General features: G+C 43.4%; 1 protein-coding gene across 1 annotated transcript; it reads left to right on the top strand.

Moving 5' to 3' along the window:
* Nucleotides 1-1029: 1029 nt before the first annotated feature.
* Nucleotides 1030-18373, top strand: LOC130200108 (immunoglobulin-like and fibronectin type III domain-containing protein 1). The gene is made up of 18 exons (XM_056424085.1): nt 1030-1137; nt 3556-3745; nt 4374-4646; nt 4803-5825; nt 6459-6611; nt 7080-7208; nt 7584-7700; nt 8214-8338; nt 9060-9201; nt 9316-9609; nt 10228-10524; nt 12842-13021; nt 13115-13243; nt 13347-13655; nt 13978-14063; nt 17327-17512; nt 18029-18278; nt 18369-18373. The coding sequence occupies exons 1-18, from the start codon at nt 1030-1032 to the stop codon at nt 18371-18373; spliced, it is 3996 nt and encodes a 1331-aa protein (XP_056280060.1).
* The last annotated feature ends 473 nt before the right edge of the window (nt 18374-18846 follow it).

Raw genomic sequence — 18846 nt, 5'->3', positions numbered from 1 at the left:
ACAACACAGCAAACAAAATCATGTCCTCAACACTTTGTACATTTATATTTTTTCAATTATGTATTTTTCAAAATCCACATGAAAAACTCTTTAACGTCAGCATTTATTTAATCCACGACTACACAGCACTTTAAAAAAAGAAAACTTTAAAAAGAAAGCTATTTGTTTGTCATTCGTTATTTCCCTCTTTCAAAAGGAGTTGAGATTTCATTCAAACTAAATTATGACTGGTTTGTGAACTGCATGCCAAATTCATCAGAGCCAGCATATGATCGCTTTCTGACGAGCTTTGTTGCATTTCAAAAGCCATGAACGTTGTTCACAATTTCATATCAACAAACTACACACACACACACACACCTTTGAGGAGTTGCTGCACATGTTGCATTTTTAAAAACAAAGCAAAACAGTGTTAACAGTAAAATTGTAAAGAAATGCATGAATTCAATAATGTACTATCTATAAAATATCATTGTTTTTTCTAGATTCTCAAAGTGTCCGGTGCGGAATCGGACACATACAAATGCTATGCTGTCAACGAATATGGAAAAGCTGTCTGCACAACAACTTTAAATGTGGATGATGGTAAGAGTCGAAGCAATACGGACTGTTTGATGTCAGGGAGTCGTAAGTCTCTGACTGGCATTGTAATTCCCTTCAACACTTCTTCTCATTTAAAGGAAAGTTTTTAGTGTGTTTTAGATTTTTTTTTTTTAAACAGTGCAGTTATCGGACTTCAACATTATAGCTATAAAAGAATAACAAACCTCATGTGAATGTGCTGCTTTCAGCCTCAAACAATCCCTCAGACTTCAGAAAGCTGCTGCGGAGAAGGTAAGGAAACATACATGGTGATATTAAAATATCCAACCGGATATTTTTTTTTGCAAGTGTGAGAATTTCATAATTCAGTGTTATGTGGCCCCAAAAATATTTTTCTAACATCTGCTTGACATCTTTAGTAAAGGACAGGAAAAAGAAAGAGGGGAAAGTGATGAACGATTCTGGGACAAGTTGCTGAATGCCGAGATGAAAGACTACGAGCGCATCTGTACCGAGTTCGGGGTTGCGGACTTGCATTCGATCCTCAAGAGGCTGGATGAGAAGAAGAAGGAGAGGGCGCAAAATAAGTGTAAGGTATGAAAACGGCCAGCTATAAAGAAGATGCATTCATCCAAAGCTAAATTCGCTATATATCTATCTATCTCTCATTGATATCATGAGTAAGTATTTATAAGTTTAAAAAAAAAGATGTCTGTGCTTCATAAGAGTTGGAAATTGAGGTTAATGAGATGCTCACTATCTCTTCAGCTGTCGAGTACTTTTTTTTGTAATATAACACAAAGTCACAAGAGACAACACTGTATAATTCTCAAGGCTCACGCAAAAGGTTGAAACGTGCCCCCGAACTGTGCTGCCAAGCAAATGGCATCTCGGCGTCCTCGTGCTATTTGCATTAGAATGATGTGATTTGCATGTATTTGGCACCGATTTTCTCCTTTCTATGCAAATGAGCCTCATGCAACAACAAGAAAAAAGTCCAATTTTATTTTGAAAATACATGAAGAATGAATATATCACACGCTTATTTCTCAAATCAATTATTTCTTCCCTCTCCATCTACAGGAAAAAAAGCCAAATCAGAAAGAAAGAAAGAAAAGAAAGCACTCAAAACGTTACGGGCACGTTTGCACTGTAATATTATTAGTGCAATACCTTTGTGAATTGGACCTTCAGCCGGGGAAGATACTGGTTGCACATGATATGGGAATTTTTATTGAATGTTACCCCTCACCAATGCGTCAGTGTGTCATACTCAGAATACTAGGTGTGAAAAGTACGCATTGTAAATTGCCCTCAACACTTCCCACAGTGAAGAAAAAAAAGTGCCATGGCACTGCGTCCTGACAACAATACACACAGGGATCAGTGGTTATCAAATACATGTTATACTTTATTTGAATGATATTTGTAATGTTACTGAATTATTCAAAGGTGTCATCGAATACGATAAAGAAAACAAAATGCCCGTTTTTTCTGCTAGATTGTACGTAGGTTATATTTATTATACTGTATGTCAGTGGTCACCAACCTTTTTGAGCCCAAGATCCCTGACCTCCGCCTTCATGACGACAAGATCTACCGATTGCGGCGTTGAGAGAAAACGACGGTCCAGACTGGACTTATGACTTTTTATTTGGCCTAATTGTCATTTTGGTCCAGCGTTCAAATTGATGTGACCAGGTACACAGAATTTAAGTGTAATATAACAAGTAAAATATTTGTTAACCGCACACAATATGAACAAGAAAAAACACATTTGCAATGAACAGCTGGATGAACTACCAATATAAATGTTGTATTTATTTACATTTCGTTGCTTCTGTACCTGGACTCTAGCAATGACAATAAATTGAATCCAATCCAATTACAGCACAACACTGACAACATGATCAGTCAGTGCAACTCATGTAAGTTCAGCTCTCATCATAATGCCATCAAGTCATGTGACTCCAGTCAGAGTGATGGCTGTGACTGAACTCTGCCTGTGAGCTTGTAGTTAGTTCATAATCACAGACAGCCAGTCTGAGGCCGTCTGTCAGCTGTCTGTCAGTAATCCAGCTCCTGGTCTTTGATTTGGTGATTTTCTCAACTCCACTGACGAGTTTTTCGGGGCAAAATTGGTATTCATGAAAGTTTTCTCATCTGGGATTGGTTCTGAACTCAGACCGTTGGTTATTACGTTCACATCAGCTCTACAGACATCCTCAGATTTAAAGAATTTTCATCATAATAAATATGAGAATCACCATTTGTGACTCCTGCATCTGTCCCTTTTCAAATAATAGTATAAATGCAATTGCAATCACTTTCAAGTAAACCAGATTGCTCTATGGACAAGAAAAAAGCTCAATGTTGAGCTTTTGTTTTGAAGACAAACAGCAGAAAAGCCCAACTCACGGAGGTAAGACTTGGCAAGTCGCCAAGAATCTCGGCTGTCGCGCACGCGCAGGCGTAACCTGTTAATGCCTTAACGTTAACATGTACACGAAGGTACAGGCATTTCAACATATATTTATTGATGACTTAGTTTTATGTCTGTGTACTTTGAGCTTGTGTAATATGTGAAGTTATCAATAAAGGTCTTTCTGCATTTCCCCCTGCGCCCCACCTGTCGTGGTACGTTCCCTCTTTCTGGGTGCACAGCTGAGAACACGGCTGTGTAAGCGAACCCGTTTTCAGGCGTTCATGAATCAGGCGGAGATCTTTTCTGACGTCAATCTTCCAGTCAGAAAGAAAACATTTCAGAAGACACTTCAGAAAATGTTCTAAAACAAGGAACAATGTGTTTTTGAATTTATTTTCATTTTATTTTGGAGATCGACAGGGAACGTCTCCGAGATCGACCGGTCGATCGTGATCGACGGGTTGGCGACCACTGCGTGTATGTGATGGCTGAATTTAAAAATACCAATTTTATTTCATGAATGGACTTTACCTGGTAGTGATGATACAAAATGACGGTATTATAAGTATCCTCTGTGTACTTGGTAGGATGGTGTGATGTCATATGATGAAGATGGAACGGAGGATCACGGCGTCGCGAGGACGACAAATTCTAATATTAAGGGCCGGATGCAAAGATACACGGGGCTCGATCGGGTGGATGAAGAGGTTAACCTCCTCTTCACAGGGCTGAGTCTGACGGAAGAAGAGGCCACCCTTCTCTCATCTGAATTTAAAAGTAGGTGCAGGGACGTGTTTTTGATTGAATTATTATTCTTTTTTAATCTGTCACGAGGGCATTTTAGAAGATTCTTTAAAAAGATCATTTCATGATAACTGATATTACCGTTTTAAAGACAGTTTGTGAGACAGCAGGGTATTTTTGTTAACAATATACAAACATTTAAAAGGAAGAAAGTCCTGTAAAGTAAATTATGTCCTCACTTAAATGATGTCACAATATACTCTAGCTTCAGATTTACTGTAAAGGTGACATTTGATTTCAGTGTTTAAGTAAGTTAAGTTTATTTATATTGCACACATTGTCACAAAGTGCAGTCCCGTAGTCAATTAAAAGAATTTGTCAATAACAGGGGCCAAAACATTTTGACAGGGAAAAGAGCAAAGTACGATACACTGTAAAAGATGGTGCAATAAAAATAAATAAACAGAGAAGATAACAAGCAGGCCATAGAATATAAAAATTAAACAAATGCCAGTGTAAACAGGTGTGTTTTGAGAAGGAGTTTATTGATACTAATTAATCTGACCCCCCCCCCTCCACACACACACACACACTCTATTCATTGCAGTAGCTTTGTGTTACCGAACGAATACTCACAGACTTCTTTGCGTGGCTTCTACAGTTTCCAGTGTGGAATTTGTGATCAAAATTCAGGAGCTCAAAGCCGAAGAAAGAGAGGATGCCCTCTTCGCGTGCGTCCTGACTCACCCACTACCCGCGATCACGTGGATGGGCAAGGGCAGCGCCTTGGCAGATGGAGAGAAATACAGCATAACCGTGTCTGAACACAAACTGATCCACCGACTGCTGGTCAAAGACTGCAACCTGCTGGACAACGGCATCTATACGGCTGTAGCTGGCGATACGTCCTGCAGCGCTTGGCTGGTTGTTCAAGGTAAACACCTAACGGTGTAATGCACCAACAACCAATTTTTCAGCGTGTGCTGAAGTCATCCTAATTGCTGCCATAAGTACATAAGTATGAGTTATGATTTCCCACAAATATACCGTGATTTACGGGTCACTTGTGTTGTATGTCCTATCCTCGAAGCTGAGAGTGACCCCGCATCTGCCGGCCTGAAGAGAAGTCGTAAAAGTACCTTGGCGAGTGGAGCGACGATCGACCTTGAGAAGGCGGCCAAAGAGCAACAAATTAAAAACCGAGAGGCGATGGAGAAGATTTTAGCAGCAGTGAAGGCAAAACACAGAGACGGACATGTGGAAGAAGGGAAGTCATCAACCACAAAGACAAAACACAGAGACGGACACGTGGAAGAAGGGAAGTCGTCAACCACGAAGACAAAACACAGAGACGGACACGTGGATGAAGGGAAGTCATCAACCACGAAGACAAAACAAAGAGACGGACACGTGGAAGAAGGGAAGTCATCAACCACGAAGACAAAACAAAGAGACGGACATGTGGAAGAAGGGAAGTCATCAACCACGAAGACAAAACACAGAGACGGACATGTGGAAGAAGGGAAGTCATCAACCACGAAGACAAAACACAGAGACGGACACGTGGAAGAAGGGAAGTCATCAACCACAAACGCAAAACAAAGAGACGGACAGGTGGAAGAAGGGAAGTCATCAACCACAAGTGGAAGAGATGGACAGGTGAAAGAAGGGAAGTCATCAACCACAAGTGGAAGAGATGGACAGGTGAAAGAAGGGAAGTCATCAACCACAAGTGGAAGAGATGGACAGGTGGAAGAAGGGAAGTCATCAACCACAAGTGGAAGAGATGGACAGGTGAAAGAAGGGAAGTCATCAACCACAAGTGGAAGAGATGGACAGGTGAAAGAAGGGAAGTCATCAACCACAAGTGGAAGAGATGGTGAAAGAAAGGCGGCTACTGGACCAGGTAGAAACAACGGAGCAGAAACAAATGCCCTGTCTGAGCAAACGGGGGGCGAAGAGAAAGCCAAGAACAAGAATGCAAGAAGAAAAGGCACAGGAACTAAACTAGACGATTCAGGGTGTGTAACACAAGCAGGAGCGCAACTTCTAGGCGTCCCTAAGAAAAAGAAACGCATCCGATCTGGTCAAATGGATTTTGACAAGGTAACAGGTAAAGTCGATCAATGCCGAACAATTTACACCGTCAGCACTGCAGTGAGTAGTCAGTGGTGATTAACATGTTGTTTATGATCAAAGCATGCAGATTTGCTGCTAATTTTCTTATATTACATATTACTCTTAAAATGTTGTTGTATCGGCAGTCAACATCTCCTTGTTTTGGGCCTGATTTTCTGTTCAGCAAAGTAAAAAAAAAAAAAAGTGCTACATCCATCTTCTGGTTTCGATGTGATGCCTTTCAAGTTGTAATGAATAACTTTGAAATTACAGCTGTAAATTAAAATGGCCGACCAGGTAGTGTAAGCATACGAGCTAAAGTGATGTAGTCACGAGAGTTTCCACACAACAAACCTGATCCACTCAACTATTCTACTATAATGGACATTCCACAGATAATGATGAAGAAGAATATTCTGAAGACGATGAAGACATTCTTGGATCTCCCAATAATACAAGATACAGACAACATGGTCAAGAGACAGAAGATGCACAAACTGGTAAGATAACATTGGGGAAATGTGCTGCTCGATATCCATATGCATGGCAATGATCCATTTCTCAGTTAACGTCCCTAATAATGTTTGTCATTCTTTATTCCTCTGATTGTGTGTTGTTTTCTGTGCAGAGTCCAGCTGCAGAGCTGATGTAGAGTTCAACCAGAATCAAACCTTAGCCGCAAGAAAAAGGGACGTTGATTCTGATGGAAATAAAGACTCCACTGCGACTGTCAGACGCCCGAGGCACAAAAAGAAGGCTCAACAGAAACTACTTATTTCTGGTAAGAAACAAGCGGCCGCCTCATGGTTAATCATAGTGCTGATGCAGTTTGTCTATTTCTGGGTAATCTAACACCACAACAATAAGGTGTTTTTTTCTTTGTTTTCTATCGTCTGTTTTTCCTCTACATAAATCACTGGACAGATTACAGAGCGTTAATTGTCTGCGATGCCTCTGTAGTCACGTCTAAGGAGATATATGTATTTGCATTTACGGCTTTTATTTTTGGCCACTTTTCTAGACTCAAACAAAGGCAATTAACTAAGTGTACAAGACTGAGGGAGCATCTGGAACACTGCAAACAGGGCTATTTTCTCGTTAATTTGGCAGTTTAAAAGTTATTGCAATCCACCCCACTGGTGGAGGAATTGTGCTTTGTTCTAATAATGAAGTTGTGAAGTAGCATAATGATACAAAAACAGCTGGCACAGGGTTCTTGGGCGATAACTCATGGTTGCTCTGCTTCTAGGGCAAGACCCAAATGAAGCAGCAAGTGACGAAGAAGCAAGTGAAAGTGATGAGAGTGAGGACTCGACTGGCCGGCACAAGCATCCGAGCTGTTCAAAGAAAAGCAAGAAGCTACAGAAAGCTGTTACTGGTAAGAGGCCACAAGTGGTGCTCTACCACATGGAAGTGTATTCTGGGTAAATGGACAGAACTTTTTTTAAAGTGATCTTTTGCTCCTCGAATCAGTTGATATTGTTCTTTTATAAGAATAAGGCGAGGCTCATAAACGTATATACTTGTGTTGTGTAAAGGCAGAAATAGCCTTGGTTTTCTTTTTGTTTTCTAATATGTACGAGTAGTGTGTTTTAATGATTTAATTTTAGCTTAAGTAACCCTTACATACCTTTAAACTCATAATTGGTAGAATCACATCGGCACCTTTTCAGACCCTCACTTATAATTGTCTACATTTTAAACAAATGACGGTGTTTGAGAAGTTCAGGATTAAATAGTTGTTTTTTTTAAGGTGAAAGTACATGTGGTGAAGACTACAGTGAGTATGACGAGACTGAAGAGGCGGCTGGCAGAGCCTCACATTCAAGGCGGAAAAGACAAGGACCACTGATCGAAGATGTGCTGATTGGTAAGGAACCTAAAAGGTGGCACCACTGAGTCAGAGAAAGTCCAGTAATCAAAAGTCCACACACCTGCTGGTTACATCACTTCTCATGGAAACAGTATTAAAGATAGTATTAGTATTCATAGTATGCCTCAATTTATATACATAGCATCTGTATGTACTCATGACATTGTTGTATTTTATTGTAACTGAAGAGCTCGGAACTGCAGACAAACTAAAAGCTTCAAAAATATAATCATTACTTATAAGGTATAGCTGTATCGGCTGCTACATTGGCACAGCAGGGAGCCGCCCCCAAGAGCACACACTGCAAGGCCACATTTTTAGGCATCTTCATTTGTATATGACATGATTGTTCCTGATAGATTTATTGTTTTTTCTTCAGGGAGTTGATTTTCCGTCAAAACAATAAAGATTAAATCATTGTAAAACAGGTCTGCAAGTTTAAAAAATCCCAGCGCCCAACTGTTCACCGTCTTGTGCGTGTGCATGTGTGTGTGTGTGTGTGTGTGTTAGATCCAGGAGTTCATTTCATCTGTGGTTTGTCTGATGTCAGTGCCATCATCAATGAGACAGCCGAGTTCACATGTAAGCTCAGCAGTGAAGACTGTGAGGGAGCCTGGTTCAGAGACGGGAAAAAGGTGAGTCGTGAAGGTCAAACTCGCCCTTTTCTTGCGTACTACATAGGTGTCTGTCAAGGACGAGATTTCATTTTAGGTTTTAAATTAATACTCAAGACCGTATTTCAAAGAGAGAGCGATATTTCAAGGATGAAATAAGCAGAGCACACTGTCAACACGCCTCTTGTTTAACTCCTTTTCACTTTCTGATGCAGGGGGGCATGTCTGCACCAACGGTCATGCCTTCATTAATTGCCATGGTTACAAACTGATCTTGTATAGTACAGGCAGCACAGCGCTTACAGATTGGGAGATCAATTTACGAACAGCGAGGCCCTTCTTATCAGGCGGTCTGGGTTCTGGTTGTTTAGTTTTAATGGGTGAACACACTCGAGTTGACTGTGTAACTAACCAGGTAAACTTGCGTTGGATATAATTCCCCCCCCACCCTTTCTTTCCTCACATTTCCTGTCCATCTCTTTTCTGTATACTTAGAAAAAAAGGCATATATGCCCCCAAACAAATGCTTTAGCATTTTCCTGATGGAGATAACTGGAAATTACAACAGGTTTTATCGGATATGAAATACATATCTCAAATATTTGGCAGATGTTTCTTTACTTTGGCCATATTTGGGACCGAAAGCCCTTTTGGCCGTGCAATGTTTCTGATTTGAATAATTAATTAAATTGTTGCTTGAATTGATTATTATCATAATCGGTCTGCCTCTTTTTCCTATCAGATATCCCCAGATGACAATTTCAGTGTGACTAAAGACGGAGCGATCCATAAATTAGTCATAATCAAGTGCGAGGAAGAGCACTCCGGGAAATACCGCTTTGAGGCCGATGGTCGTAAAACAGAGGCAACGATCAACGTGAAAGGTTTGAGGAGCTGTCATGATATCTCGAATGATTTGATTTCATCCAGTACAACTGGACAACCAACACAAATATACATTAACAGCCACCGGATAACTAACTGGCTCGTTTGTGTAGATCCCCCCAGGTTTGACCACGAAGACCTCCGTGCTTTCACCGAGCCTGTGACGGTGAAAGTGGGGCACAACGTCATCTTCAAACTGCATTTTGTTGGCAGCGAACCCATAAAGATAAAGTGGTTCAGAGAGGAGGAAGAGCTCCTCGACGACAACAACACAACGATAGAGACGTTTGCGAGTCACAGCCGCTTGCTCCTGAGCAGGTGCCAGAGAAAGGACACGGGAGAGATCAAGATAAAGCTCAAGAACGAACACGGCGTCATTGAGGCCATCTCACAGTTAATTGTGCTTGGTGAGTGAATGGAGGACATTTCAGAAATTCAATACAAGCAGTTATCTCATCACGAAACTGATTTTTTTCTTCTTCGTATGCTCTATATAACTCAGTAAATAAAAAGGTCAATCAATTGTCAGTCATTTAAAAGGAAATAACTCAACATCCAACTCCTTCAATACCGATCTAATTAAACAGATGCCCAGAGGGATGAGTTGTGCAGCAAGTTGTGTCGTAAGAAGTGCTCTTCCGAACAGGCAACAGCAGTGTCGTTAAACGCTTCATAGCTCATCCACATAGCCTAATTGTAAAAAGCAGGCCAGTCTTTTCCCGAGCATTTAAAAAGAGGGGCACAATTCACCGAGCCCATCTGTGCCTGGACAGATTTAGGCACTTATTTTCTAACTCGCAGCTCGTTTTTGAAGAGAAATCCCAGTTGGTGATAATGTGACAGGTTAAAGATGTGTGTTTCTTATAATACAATGCAGCGCTTGACAGAAGAAGTTATTGTGTTGAAACCTCTGCTGCATCTGCCAGAACTGCCAGCGTCACAACTGTCCGATTTTACCGGTATTATATCTCAAGGAAAATGCTCTGACTTTCAAGTTTGAACCGACACTTTTGTTGATGTTTCAGACAAACCCACGTCCCCCCTGGGTCCTGCAGAGGTAGCAGAGAGCTCAGCTATGTGTATTGAATTTAGGTGGAGGCCGCCGAAGGACGATGGCGGCTCACCGGTGATCAACTACATGATTGAGCGACAACGGGTGGGACGAAACACTTGGAAGAAAATAGGGGAAATCCCAGGTGTGCCCAGCTACCGCGATACAGACGTGGACCATGGCCGGAAATATTGTTACCGTATCCGGGCGGTTACCGCCGAGGGTACAAGTGAAGGGATGGAGACCGATGAAATGCAAGCCTGCACGCTAGGTGAGCCAAACTGGTGCTTTTGATCAGTTTGATCCTCCGACTAATCTACAAACCCATGATAATAGAGGATAAAAGGCACCCACTGAGCTTTCACTTCATCTTTATCACTTTTGTGTGGACCTCAACACTTTCATTGCCAAGTGACAAAAAGTCATCCAACCCCTATTCTTCTCTTCTTACATACACAATTCCCCCACAATATCAAACTGAAGACAGTGAAGAGTCACACGGTAAAGCAATTAGAATATACAAGAGCCTTCTCAAACTTATTATTTCCCTTATAGGAATCTGGTGGGAAAAACTTCTTTACCTCATTTCTTTTCGTGATATTATTGGAATAGGAAGCACATTTTTTGTCACAAGTGAATTTAAGGGATCATTTATCCACACTGCAAATTCCCAGTTTCTAGGAACCATGTATAAAGTCTATAAGGTCACTTTACATATCTTTCTTTAGAAAGTTACTTCCAGTAAACACTAATTATGTGGCTAGCATAACTGCGTATGATGATAATAAGCAGTTACCATCAACCCAATATGTTAAATTCCTTAGCAGGTGTAGTAGTGTTTAACTATATGAACTAAACACTATCATACTAATGTTACCACATATCAACAATTCCTCATCTAAAAATGTAAGCTAGCTCACTGTAGTAGCATAATGCACGATAACGTGTGTCGCTATTACTACACATGAAACTCATACGAATACATGAACAAAGAAAGCCAAGAATATGGTGAAATTAGTCCGTTTTTATCCTTGGTGTACAAGCTATATTATATTTTAGCACAAAGCTAATTAATTAAGGTATCATAGCGTTAGTTAGTTAGATTAGCTACAGAGCGAACATCAAATAGCCTAAGCTAGCTCAGCTAACTTTGGCGTTAGACGGTTCTTCCCACCAGACCTTTCTGGATTCCTCAAAGACAGTTACCTACATTAACCTGTGAGGAAACGTTTCATCTTCTGCTCAGTAAAGTCAAAGTATTTCCGACGTTCTGGGTGGTTCTAATGCCCGGTTAGCCCGGAGTGTAGATGCGGTTCCACGTTGGTACCCAACAGGCAGGTGTGGCTTACGTCAACTGTCGAGGCGTGTGCAAAATCCCAAAAATATATAAAGTCAGATGTCCGGTGAAGATATCTCTCATGTGGTCGAACATCAGCGAATCCAATTGGAAAAGGTGGCGTCACTGCTGGGACTGCCGAGCTGCGAATGTTTCCTCATCCGTCCGTCATCAATCTGATTATTCACACCTGTGGTTCTCCCACTGTGACTTGTCAAAATGTGTCTCTTTGAGCATCAGTTGATTGGCGTCATTACCGCCGCCGGCTGTGCTCCATTACTTCTGAGACTCTAATGTTTGCCACTGGTGTGTTCTCTCTTACACATCACATTACATCACATTATCGTAGAACGTATGAGGAATGAAACACAAAGTAAAGTATGTCTGTCTTTCCATTTCTGATGTGAGATGGTAAATAATTATAATTATTAGTTATTGTAACGGATCCCCGTATATTGGCGTGCAACTTACTGCTGGTGAAACTTCTTTATTTTCGTTCTTTCTGTGAATAAACATGAACCAAAATAATCTCTTAAATAATCACCACCTTGTCAACACCGTAAGAGCGTTAGCCTCATACGGGTCCATTAAAACTATTAAACTTTAAATAAAATGCGCATCTGTCCGTAACATCTGTAGCCGTACCGTCTTGTTTGTATTTTTAAAATAAAATAAAGGTGCGCTTCCTGTTAATATTTCAAAAATAAAAGACAGAGTTAACTCTAAGAGGAAGTAAATTCAAACATCTATAACATTATTCAAACAATACAATATAAAAAGGCATACATCAAAACCAATAAAGCAGATACAAAAGCAGGCAATCAACACAAAACAATAAACCTTTCATGGGGTTATTTACAGTTATATTCAAGTCAAAATGGATGTTTTTTCTTTCTGATCGGCAGCCACAAACCCTAAAATATTATTTTATCAATAATTTACTTTTACCTGACTGATCATTTCAGCACCTTACTGATAATAAACAACTAGAATAAGAATAATACAGTGTACATGCATACTGCATTTTCCTGAAAGCAAGGGATTTACCTTTGGAGTGTATATGAGCACAAAACACTGCACAGATGTATGAGCAGTTTTCTTAATGTGTAAAATGGCCATATTGTAAAGTATCTCAATGATTATTGTTCATACTTCATTTCTACTGAACTAAGTCAAGTCTTCTCAAACTACAAATGCTAATTCAGTCTTTCCGACTACATCCTTTACAGTTTTTTGCTTCTGCATATTTCAGCTTTCCCTGGCCCTCCAGCACCTCCAAAGGTTGTCAGCGCCTACGACGACTGCGTCAACATTTCCTGGGCTTCTCCGAGTAAGACGGGAGGTTGCCGTATCCTGGGCTATATTTTAGAGAAACGCAAGAGGGGGAGTAATCTGTGGACCGTTGTGAATGCCATGGACAAACTCATAAAAGGTCTGTCATTTTGATTTCACTCTGCTTCAACCTGATGGCGTTGGAAGACCACAACCACTGATGTTTTTGTTGTTCCTCTGAAATTACTTCCAGAGAAGAAATATGTAGTGAAAGATGTCGTGGCAAGAATGGAATATGAATTCAGAGTCGCTGCAGTAAACCTCTCGGGATTTGGTGAATTCAGCAGCCCCTCAGAGTTTGTTTTCGCACGGGACCCAAAGAGTAAGTGTTGCAAATGTATTCGTAAAATAATCGAATGTATATGAATTCCAATCATTTGTCTTCCTGTGATATTTGTAATTGCGCGACTTTGAATGTACCTCAGAGCCTCCTGGTAGAGTCACAAACCTGAAGGTGACCGATACTTCCTACACCCACTTGGTCCTGACCTGGACCAAACCGGAGGATAAACCACAGATACAGGATGAAGCGATGGGATACTTTGTTGAGATCCGACCGGCAGACTGCATCGAATGGTCCCGCTGCAACACCACGCTCATTATCACGACTTCCTATAGTGCGAAAGGCCTCAAGTCCATGAACGTGTACTGGGTGAGAGTAATTGGGGCGAATGACGGAGGAGAGGGCGCCCCCGAGGAGCTGGCCAACTATGTCCTTACAATGCCCCCCCCTGGTATGTCAATAGGTCGAAAGAAGGGAAGAAAACAAAGTAACATGCTGCTGGTTAGTCGTGCTATGCATTGACATTTTTGAAACATTCTATTTCTTTTCAGTAAACCATAACGCTTTAAATATGTGTAATTTCCTAATGCTTCTCTTCATGATGTGTTTAGTGTTGTATGTTAACTGAAATATTTTCAAGGTACTGAATCACTGCCCCTTCATCTCTTAATCTTTGAAATCAATACCCCCCCCCCCCCACACACACACACACACACTATGTAAAAAAAAATCAGAAAAGCACTTGCTGTCATTGCTTTTGCTCATTATTCTAGTGAGGCCAAAGTTCACGAAGCACAAGATGAAGAGCTTCATGGTGGTGAGGGAAGGGAACTCTGTTCGGATCACAGTGAACTTTGAGGTGAGATTCAAACCGCGCTTTAATTATCGGCAACATTCGGGCCTGAAATTCAAGATTCAAGATTCAAGATGTTTTATTTGTCACATACACACACAGGGTGTGCAGTGAAATGAAAGTGGCAATGCTCAGCAGGAATGTGCAAGGGCAACAAGTACACACTATTTACAAATAAAAAACAACACAATATTTACAGTAAGTGTGTGTGTGTGTGTGTGTGTGTGTGTGCCTAAGAGGGGCAGTTGTGTGGGTCTATGTGGGGGTCCTGGTGAGGTCGGAGTTCACAATCCTGATGGCCTGAGGAAAGAAACTCCGTCTCAGTCTCTCTGTTCTTGCAGCGTGACTACGGGCGCCTGCCTGACTGCAGCAGCTGAAACAGTCTGTTGTTGGGGTGGTGAGGATCCTTCATGATCCTGCGGCTCTGGTTCTGCACCTCCTGGTGTACAAGTCCTGCAGGGTGGGAGTGTAGTTCAATAGTGCGCTCAGCCGAGCACTACTCTCTGCAGAGCCTTCCTGTCCTGAGCGGAGCAGTTGCCAAACCAGGCTGTGATGCTTCCTGTCAGGACGCTCTCTACAGCTCCAGAGTAGAAGGACTGAAGGATCCTCTGGGAAACTTTAAATTTCCTCAGCTGCCTGAGGTGGTAGAGGCGCTGCCTTGCCTTTCTCACCAGAGTGTCTGTGTTTGTTGACCATGTCAGATCCTCGGTGATGTGGACTCCCAGGTATTTATACCGCTCACCCTCTCCACAGTAGTCCCGTTAATCCCCAGTGGTGAGTACGTCCTCTGTTGTTGTACCCTCCTAAAGTCCACAATCAGCTCCTTAGTTTTGGTGACATTCATGATGAGGCTGTTGTCCTGGCACCAGAGTGACAGATCAGCAACTTCCTCCAGGTAGGCCTTCTCGTCGTTGTCGGAGATCAGGCCCACCACCACTATGTCATCCGCAAACTTGATGATGGTGTTGGAGCTGAACCTGGCCACACAGTCATGTGTGTACAGGGAGTACAGTAGGGGGCTGAGGACGCAACCCTGGGGGGATCCTGTGTTCAGGGTGAGGATTTGGAGGTGTGTGTGCCCACCCTGACCACCTGTGCCCTGGCGGTCAGGAAGTCCAGGATCCAAGCACACAGGGGTGTTCAGTCCCAGCTCAATCAGCTTGCCGGCCAGTCTGGAGGGACTATGGTGTTGAAAGTTGAACTATAATCAAAGAACAGCAGTCTCACATAGCCCCCCTTCTGGCTGTCCAGATGAGAGAGTGTTGTGTGCAGTACCTGGGAGACAGCATCATCTGTGGATCTGTTTGGGCGATAAGCAAACTGCAGCGGGTCCATGGAGGAAGGGAGGAAGGCGCAGATGTAGTCCTTTATCAGCCTCTCAAAGCATTTCATGACCACCGAGGTGAGGGCCACCGGTCGGTAGTCATTCATACATGCTGGAGAAGCATTCTTGGGCACAGGGACAATAGTGGATCTCTTGAAGCAGGCGGGGACCACGGACTCAGCCAGGAGAGGTTGAATATTGTGGTGAACACTGGAGCTAGCTGGTTAGCACAGGTCTTCAGTACTCGCCCAGATATGCCATCTGGACCTGCAGCTTTCCTGGTGTTCACCCTCAACAGAGCCCTCCTCACACTGTGCTCGGTCACAGAGAGTGTGTGTTCATCCCCAGCGGTAGAACTCACCTCGGCTACGCTTAACGGTGTTGTTGTTAGCGGAGCTAGCGCTGTTGTTGCTAGCCTCAAACCGTGCATAAAATGAGTTCAGGTCGTCCGCTAGGGATGCGCCGGCACTCACCATTGCGCGGGTCTGCTCTGGTAGTTTGTGATAGTCCGTAGCCCCTGCCATAGGCGCCTGGTGTCGCGCTGCTCCATCTGTGATTCCACTCTGTCTCGGTACCTCCTTTTGGCGTCCTTCACCGCCCTCCTCAGTCCATAGACCGCTGCCTTGTACTCGTCCATGTTGCCGGATACAAGACCGGAGTTATAGGCAGCAGTACGGGCGTTCACAGCTTCACGGATGGATCTATCAACCCACGGCTTTTGGTTAGGAAAGTCCCTAACTTTACCGTGGGGACGATGGTGTCCGTTAAGCGTTGCTATGAGGCTCATTGCTACTTCAAGAACTCGCTGACGTCACTGGAACTGGATTGGATCATGTCCCAGTCGACGATACTCAGAGCGTCCTGTAGCTCAGCCTCTGATTGGTCAGACCACCGCATTACGTTCCTCGTCACTACCGCTTCCCGCGATCCTTTGTTTATACTCCGGAAGCAGAAAAATGGCGGCATGGTCTGATTTCCTAACGGAGGGAGAGAGACAGCCTTGTAGCCTCTCTTGAATGGCGATAGCAGTGGTCCAACGTTCTTTCCTCTGGTAGCACACGTAATGTGCTGGTGAAAGTTCGGCATGACTTTTTAGGTTTGCCTTGTTAAAGTCCCCAGCCACCACCACAGCCGCTGGGATACTTGTTCTGATGCCGACATAACACATCATGTAGGTCCGATAGTGCTACGCCGGTGTCCGCTTGTGGTGGAATGTAGACGGCTGTGGTGATGACCGAGCTGAACTCCGGGAAGGTAGAATGGACGGCATGAGATCGTCAGATGTTCCAGGTTCGCGAGCAGGAACGAAAGAGTCTTAATGTTCTTGGGGTCGCACCACATGTTGTTTGTCATGAAGCAGACCCTCCACCCTTAGATTTACCAGACTCTTCCGTTCTGTCTGCACGGAAAACAGAGAAGGACTCGGTTGGGCATATGACTCGATCCGCACCAGCGGGTCAGCCAAGTTTCCGTCAGACAAAAGATGTTACAATCCCGCATGTCCCGTTGGAATCTGATCCTTGCCCTAAAATCATCCATCTTATTTTCCAGAGACTGGACGTTAGCAAGAAGGATGCTGGGCAAAGGTGGACGGTGGGCTTGAACTCTCAGTCTGTTCCGAATTCGCTCCGTTCCTCGATGTTTTCGTCTCCGTAGTAGCGGCTCCACTGTTGTTGTTGGTTCGCTCGTACGATCTCTGCCGGCCACGCTGGATCGATGGAAAAAGTGGACAAAAACCCTTGTTTTGCGCAAAAGTTTATGTCCAAAAGTGTGCTGCGGTCGTATGTTGTTAGTGCCGATGTGTTTGTGGCAAAGAAAATATTAAAAATAAACACAAAAACTAAAAGAGCGCACAATCTCCGCGGAGCTGCCGCGACGGCGACTGGACACAGCCGCGCCATCTGTGTGATAATCAAGACAAGACTATAAATATCCTTTTTTACAGGCCTCCCCTCGGGCACATGTCATGTGGGTGAAGGACAACGTGCCAGTGGCCAAACGGGTCACAATCAGTAACTCTGACGGCTCATCCCAGCTGCTGATCCCCTCGTCCGAACGCACCGATTCGGGCATCTACTCCATTTTGGTGAAAAACCTCGCAGGACAGGAGACATTCAGCACAGAGGTCAGGGTCAATTTTAAAATGAAGAATGATGCCAATTTTTTGCCCCATCAATGTCCGGTAAAAATGGGATGGTCAAAAAAAATGATGGTTATGAGACGGCCCTGGAGCCTGGACGGTGGAGGGAGGGGGTGAACGCACACGCATGATCTGTGCTGAGGCCTTCCTGCGATGAGAAGATGACGACCTCCTCCCACATACACCGCAACTGGACTCAACTAGTGGACGCCGGACGGACCTGGCGGAAAAAAAAAACATTCACAACAAGTTCACGGTCTGCAACATCATGCAAGTGTGAGCGAGTCCTTCCCAGTATGCCAAAATGACATGGGCGCTGTATCTGCACGTCGGAAGTCCAATCTGTGCGACAGGTAAACTAGAAATGTCGCGGAATTGTCGCTTCTCCGGCGAGGAAATGTAATCTTACCGTTTTTCTCGTTCCTCGTAGAAAAATGCGCGGCGAGCGTAGCGACCAGGAAGGACTGTGATTTGCGATGCGCTCCGACCTTCAGCGTACCTTTGAAGCTTCACACTGCGCCCAGAGGCTACGGGTGCAACATGAGCTGCGCGGTGAAGGGAAACCCCAGACCTCGCATCACGTGGTATCGCAACCACATCAGCCTCAACACCAACACCAACTATTTCATCTCCAACACCTGCGGAGTTTGCTCCATGTTGATTCTCCGCGTAGGCCCCAAAGACACGGGGGAGTACACTGTCTCCGCGGAGAGCGCCCTCAGACGGGCCGAGTGCTCCACCGTCCTCAGTGTCAGAGGTGAGAGAGGAACACTCCTGCACTTCAATTCAAAGGATAGGTGGAATATAAAGAACCGGAATCATGTCATCCTTTTTTTCCCCCATACAGAGTGAAGAAACTGCAGATGCCACAGTATGAGCAGTATTCATTTTAAAGCTTATAGATGTAATACAACAAGTTTGAGTTGAAGTGGTTGTGCTGCTGGGCTGTAATATACCATGTGCAATGAGAACATTATCGACTCTTGTAATAATTGTACTGCTAATAAAAACAAAAGTGTTGCTCAGACAAAACAGTGCATTTGGTGGTTTTTGAAAACGTTTTAACGTTGGAGGGTTCTGTATCATGGTTCAAATCAGATAATCAATTAACAGCATGGTCCAGTTGATTGTTGATAGCTGTGAAATCATATTCTTCTGAAAGCAGATAACACAAATGATGTGCCGGCTCATGTCCTTGCTGAGCCCTAATGGAGTTTATCAGAGTGTTGAGGGCAGCACAGTGGGTAAGAAGGTGTGTTGGTGAGTCAAGAAGCCACACTGGACACCCTTCAATAAACAAATATCAGATGTGAAATTGACAAAAT

The sequence above is a fragment of the Pseudoliparis swirei genome, chromosome 9 (genome assembly GCF_029220125.1).
Source record: "Pseudoliparis swirei isolate HS2019 ecotype Mariana Trench chromosome 9, NWPU_hadal_v1, whole genome shotgun sequence".
Lineage (NCBI taxonomy): Eukaryota > Metazoa > Chordata > Actinopteri > Perciformes > Liparidae > Pseudoliparis > Pseudoliparis swirei.
Note: the sequence above shows the minus strand (reverse complement) of the source record. Positions and strands in the feature narration are given on the sequence as shown.